At 38.6% G+C, this 6,593-nt stretch overlaps 1 protein-coding gene across 1 annotated transcript in view; it reads right to left on the reverse strand.

Annotated features, from left to right (window-relative positions):
* ovol1a (ovo-like zinc finger 1a) overlaps window positions 1-6,593 on the reverse strand; it is a 16,465-nt gene that overhangs the window by 777 nt on the left and 9,095 nt on the right. Inside the window, exons 3-6 of the mRNA XM_034857341.1 lie at window positions 4,647-4,876; window positions 3,735-3,959; window positions 1,423-1,567; window positions 7-308 (exon numbers count right to left, since the gene is read on the reverse strand). Coding sequence (XP_034713232.1) covers window positions 7-308; window positions 1,423-1,567; window positions 3,735-3,959; window positions 4,647-4,876 — 902 coding nt within the window. The remainder of the gene's footprint in view (window positions 1-6; window positions 309-1,422; window positions 1,568-3,734; window positions 3,960-4,646; window positions 4,877-6,593) is intronic.

A 6,593-nucleotide genomic window follows, 5' to 3' on the forward strand; every position in this document is an offset into this window, starting at 1 on the left:
CCCCGCCGATCCAGTGGTATCATCACTTTCGGCCCCGTGGGCGGAGCTTGGGGACGACTCTCCGCCGGCCCTCCTCGCGGCCTTCCCCTTCAGCAGCGCGCTGTCGGGGTGCAGCGAGTGGAGGTGGATCACCAGCTCCTCCTGGGACCCCGACGTGAGGCCGCACTCCTCGCAGACGTACAGCTTGTTGCGCCGCTCCTTGTAGGCGTACTTCTGCGTGATGCTGTGGATCTTCTTCATGTGGGACTCCAGGGAGCAGCGCTGGGTGAAGGCCTTTTCGCAGAGCGTGCACTTGTAGGGACGGACTCCTGTTTTGGGAAAAACGCGACAAACCGGAATCAGAAAAGGGTTTTATTGCCACAATAAGTCATGTGACTAATGGGGAATTTGCCTTAGTGAAAGATGCAAATACACATAAAAAAACATATTATACAGTGAAATGACATAAACACTAAATACAGATAAATATATGCATTCAAAATAACTGGCATTTGAAAAAAAGGAGGCTTGTGTGCAGAATTTGAAGGTAATATACAGTATGTAGTACATGCAATGGGCAGATGTAAAGTCCAGGATGAAGGGTTGGGACCAGGGATGTTGAAAAAGAAAGGCTTTTATATCATATAATAATCAGTAGTGGAAGGTAACTCCTTTCCACTTTCTAAAATGTACTTTTACTTTTAATACTTGAATCCTTGTGTTGTCTTCCAGTCAAAATTTAAATGCAGACCTTTTTTTTAACGCTTTTAATCAACGTTTTTAACTTTTTCTTACATTTTGGTCCCTTTTTCAACCCTTTTGATGTTTTTTTCCCCAATGTTTGTCACTTTTTTGGGACATTTTCAACACAACAGTAACACTAACTTATTATCTTTACTTTTACAGTTATTTTTGGTATTTATGGTTAATAAACCTCATTTATAGGAAATTATACCTAATGTTTTGAGTTAGAAAAGCAGAAATTAGGAATTATTGAGACTAAAATTAAAAGAATGGATGTTGATGATAATCACAGACTGGAATATGTCAACTTTTACTCAATACTATTTCAAAAACACTTCCATTTTAGTTCTCTAAATGCTATAAAATTGAATAGGACACCCCAAAATTAATGAAAGTAGAGATGTGTACTTGGCAAAGAGCGTTGTGTGGGATCAATCATGTTATTTTAGGGAATTAAAAAGAACATTAATATAGGACAATTTGACCCGAGGACAACATGAGGGTTATGTACATTTTCCTGATGATACTCACATACTTTTAATTTTAACACAGCATTTTATACAGTACTTATAGTACTTTAGCAAGTATATGAATACTTCTTCCACCACTGATTAGAATACATTTGATATTAGTTGCATCTCTTCTTGTTACCTTTGTGTAAACGTGCGTGTGTGACAGACGTGAACGTGTGAACGCTACCTGTGTGCGTGCGTACGTGTCTCTTTAGGTCGAAGGTGTCGTTGAAGCCTTTTCCGCAGAAGCTGCACGGGTGTCTCTTGGTGTCGTTGTGACACTTGAGATGTCTGTTCAACATTCGCTGGTACTGGAAGGTCTTCTGGCAAACCTACATGCAGCAACAATAAACACATTATGTCAGCATTCAATCTTCAAGTCAAGTCTAGTCAAGTGGAGTGGGTTTTATTGTCATTTCAATCGCATACACTGTATAAAGTGAGACAAAACTTTCACCATGGATCAAGTGGTGTTACACGTTACAATACATAAACAAACAACATTTGAGACTACATTTAGTGAACATACGATATAGATTATACATAAAGTGCAATTACTACTTAAAGTAGGGCATTTAACCCTCGTGTTGTCTTCCCGACGACCTGCAAATCTTTGTTTTTCTGGGTCAAAATCTCAAATGAAAAACCTTTCATTAAGGTTATGGTCGTCTTTTTCGACACTTTTGTGTCTTTCCCCTGATGTTTGTTGTCATTTTTTTAATGTTTGCCGACCTTTTCCGAGCTTTTTGAAATGTTTTACCAAATCTTTAAAGCTTTTTGTCACTTTTGACATTTTTGTCCCTTTGTTCGCCATTTTTGTCACTTTTAGTCACTTTTTATTGACATTGGTCTTTTTTTTTTTACATTTTCTTTAATCAATTATTTTTTCTCTCCAAATGCTATAAAATTGTCAAAAAACACCCAAATTCAATGAAAGTAGTGAATGGATTATTTATTTGACTTGTGAGGAGCGTTGTTGGGAACCATCCATGTTACTAAAAAAAAAAGTGCAGGAGTGCATTTCAGTTCAGTGGGAAATATTTGCATCATGTTTTGTTGTTCAACAGTCGGACTGCTTGAATATTTCCAACTAAAAGGGGAGTGTGTGTGTGTGTGTGTGTGTGTGTGTGTGTGTGTGTCCCTGAAGCCTAAAAAACATGATTATTGCATTGTCTTCCTCATAAAACATTTGAAAAGACAATTTCTTTGAGGTGCATGTTTGGTTCTGTTGACATGCAACAACAAGGAGCATCTAGCGTCACGGTTGCTAAGGCAGGTCACCGTGACGTTGTTGTTATGCAGCCGTTTAGTACAGCGTATGAATATCACCATTATGGGTGGAACGATATGTCTGTAGCGACATTCGATTCAAAGTTTTAGGTTCACAACATGATTTTCTCAGGATTTGTTTTAACCCTCGTGTTGTCTTCCAGTCAAAATTGAAAATCAACACTTTTGTTGACGCTTTTTATCAATGTTTTTAACATTTTCTTACGTTTTTGTTCCTTTTTCACTACTTTTTTTCCAATGTTTGTCACCTTTTTTGACATTTTTGTATATGGTGATGGATAATCACGGACTGGAGTACTTGTTCTTGGTCCCTTTTTTCAACCCTTTTGATGCTGTTTTTTTTCAATGTTTGAAATGATTGGTGAATAAACCTCATTTATATGAAATGTATACCTAATGTTTGAGTTAGAAAAGCAGAAATTAGGAATTATTTAGACTAAAATTAAAGGAAAGTATGTTGATGGATAATCACAGACTGGAATGTCAACTTTTACACTAATAAAATACTAATACTATTTCAAAACCACCTCAATCTTTTCTCCAAAATGCTATAAAATTGAATAAGACGCCCCAAAATTAATGAAAGAAGAGATTTGTACTTGGCAAAGACCGTTGTGTGGAATCAATCATGTTATTTTTGGGAATTATAAAGAACATTGATATAGGAAAACGGGTCAATTTGACCCGAGGACAACACGAGGGTTAATAAAATGAGTTGTGGACAAATTACTGAAAATATTCATGTATTTCTATAAACTGATCCGAACAACAGATGCGTCCTCTTATAAAAAAGTTCAACAGAAATTGCCCCTTTTATCTTAAATAACAGAAATTAAACAAAAATGACAATTGGATTTCTTAAACAAATCCCACATCCAAATAACTAAATAAATAGAAAAGAAATCTCTTCAAATATAGAAACTGAGACGATGATTTGAAGTCAAACAAGTGAAATCTCAACTAGACTACGCCCTTACGTTTAAAAATAAATCGCAATAATCGCAATTCATTTTCATCGTAACCGGTTCTCATCTTTTTTTTACACATTTCTATTGATTTTTAACCAATTCACGAAGCATTGTTACAGCCCTAATAATCAACAAAAGGTTATTACATACAAATGTTATATTTCTTTTTGTTGGCGATGTTTCGATGAACATTTTTTCGATTTAAGAATGAAAAAAGTAAACTATTTTAACATAAACGCACCTGGCACACAAACGCCGCTGTCACCGCCGATAGCGATCTCTGACTGTGACCTGCGGATCTGGTCACCATGGGGACCGCTTCCCTGGGGTCGGGGCTTGTCGTCAAGGCAACTGGCATCACAGTGGCGTTTGGAGCCGGAGCCGGAGCCGGAGCCGGAGCCGCGGCAACGGGAGGAAGAGAGAAGGGAAGAAGAGACGGATCGGGCGGTAACTCGCCTGTAGTCACCTGTCAGGGAGAGAGGCAACAAACATATTAATTATCCACATTCAACTTCATTTATCTGCAATTATGAAGACATGGTTTAATTCATTTCTACTGCTTTACAGCTGGGTTTAATGATGACATCCTACAATTTGATTCAAAACCATTTGGTTCGGGAGATTACAGTTATAATACCAGTTTAGTTTGGATATACAAGAGATCCTCAGCGATCCTCTGCTAACACATCCATGGAGAAAAGGCAGATATTAAAAGATTTTATTAATTAACATAAAAACACTCAAACAAAGATCAATTTAAATTGAGGAATTTGATTATTTGAACCCCCATATTATAAATCTAACACGTGCAAAAGAAAAGAATTTAATAAAAAAGGAAATCATTATTTGAAAATGACACCTGCTCTGGAAATAATCTGGACATCTAGAAAGATAACATATATGTCCAATTAAGACATTCAATAAGAAAAACATATGTAGTATGTAATGATCTACATATTTTAGTTGGTCCTCCAACACCTTCCCTTCTTATGTAACGCATCAAAGAGGGGTCTCCCCTCAACCGCAAGACTGGTGGTTCGATCCCCGGCTCCTAAGGCCACATCTTTACAACTAGGCATTGAATGACGCAGCATTGTTTTGATGTTCGATGGGCTACTAAGGACACTCTATTTGTCGGTCACCTTCCCCTCACCTTGATTTTGGAGCGGACGTACGTGGCGCTGCCCTGCGAGCTCCTCCTGACGTCGGACCTCTCCTCTGGCGCCGGCGCCGGGCTCTGCGGGCGGCCCAGCATCGTGCTGGACGGCAGCTCGGCGCGTGTCTGCGTGTCGGAGACGCAGCGCTTGGAGAGGCAGAGCGGCGTCGTCTCGGCCAGGCTGGCCTCGGCCTCCATCACCAGGGCGGTCGGAGGGAAGATGGAGACTGGAAGAAGAGAGAGGAATGGTCCGTGTCAGTTCTATCAGTGTGTTAAACCTGGTGCCGTCCTAAATATCTCTCTCTATATATATATATATATATATATATATATATAATATACATGTATATCGGCAACTAACGATGCACTTTTGCCCGTTTATTAAGCATAAAGTTTTTCACCCAACCATGTTACATCTTCTTAGGCAACTTCATTCTAAATTACTTTTAAACTTCTTTTGGGAATTCATGGTCAATAAACCTCATTTATATGAAATTATACCTAATTGCTGAGTTAAAAAAGCAGAAATTATTAGTAGTTTTGAAAAATAAAATCAGAGGAACGTTTATATGATGATGGATGATCACAGATATGTCAAAGTTATTTTAAGATACTGTTTTGAAACCATTTCAATTGTTTTTTTCAAATGCTAAAAATTGAGTTCTGAAGAAATCCCCCAAAATGCAATGAATGTACTGATCCGATCCTTCATTTTACTTGAGAAGAGTGTTCACCATTCATTACATTTTTGGGCAATTTTGTTGAAAGATAATATTTTTGATCAAAAAAATACTTTGAAAACGGGTCTAATTTGACCCCGGGACAACATGATGGGGTTAAGTTTCATTTTTAACCTGCAATGATTGATTTTAAGCGGGAACAAGTTTCGAGTCCTGTTTCTGGCCTTCCGGTGGCCAATAGGAAGTCCAGTATTCTTTTAGCTTTGTGTTTGGTCTCCACCATCTCCTGAGGGAAGTATCTGATATTTTAGGCTACGTCCACACGCACCAAAACAGTCTGTCTTTTCCCCGTCTACCCTGACATTGTTTCAAGAACCTTTGCGTCCAAATGGATCCATTTGCAAATGACTCAACACGCTACTTCATATTCCAGGCCTATAGGTGGCGCTGGTCTGCTCCCGAAATTCAACCAACAAACAGAGAAGAAGAATGGGACAAACAGACAGTATATTTTGCCCTATTAACCCTAATGGGCTCAATAGGCCAAGTATCAACGCCAAGTATCGCCAACGCTAAGTATCAATGATGTCGCCTCGCCATCCAAACAAAGACGCAAGGGCGGCGTTTGCAAGGAATCAAGGATCTAACTAAACACATCATTGGGTTGCATTATGGGAAATGTAGGATCCAGTGTTTTTGTAGAATGAACCTCAATAAAAGTAACAATATCTCAGCATCTGCAGCTTCAGTTTTAACCGTTTTTCTTGTGAGTCGACCAACGTTAAGGAACATTAAATGTTTGCACTGCTCCTTAAGGAGACCATTGGTTACATGATCATTCTGATCACTAAATGAGCTTCTGTGACGATGCGTTCATACAGCAGCACATCGATAATTCATTAAAATGTTTTGAAATCAAGCATGTTCTCACATTTACTTAAGTTATAATTGCGAGTAAGCTAAAAAGAAGACAGTGATCTCTTTAAATCATCTTTAATCTCTTCAAAAAATAGACAGAAAAAGGAGACTAGAGGGCGGGAGAGAGTAAGAGAACAAGAGAAAGAGAGAGAGAGAACGAAGTAGAGATCTTTCTTGTGCTATAGAATTTCACAATGCGGAGCAACCAGCCTGCACCGGTTCCTATTTGCACAATCGCTCAATTAGCAAACATGCATATGTATTTGTGTGTGTGCACATGTTTGGCTTTTTGTTTGGTGCTTCATATTTTGCACACACACACACACACACACACACACACACACAC

This window comes from Etheostoma cragini, chromosome 19, assembly GCF_013103735.1.
Source record: "Etheostoma cragini isolate CJK2018 chromosome 19, CSU_Ecrag_1.0, whole genome shotgun sequence".
Classification (NCBI taxonomy): Eukaryota; Metazoa; Chordata; class Actinopteri; order Perciformes; family Percidae; genus Etheostoma; species Etheostoma cragini.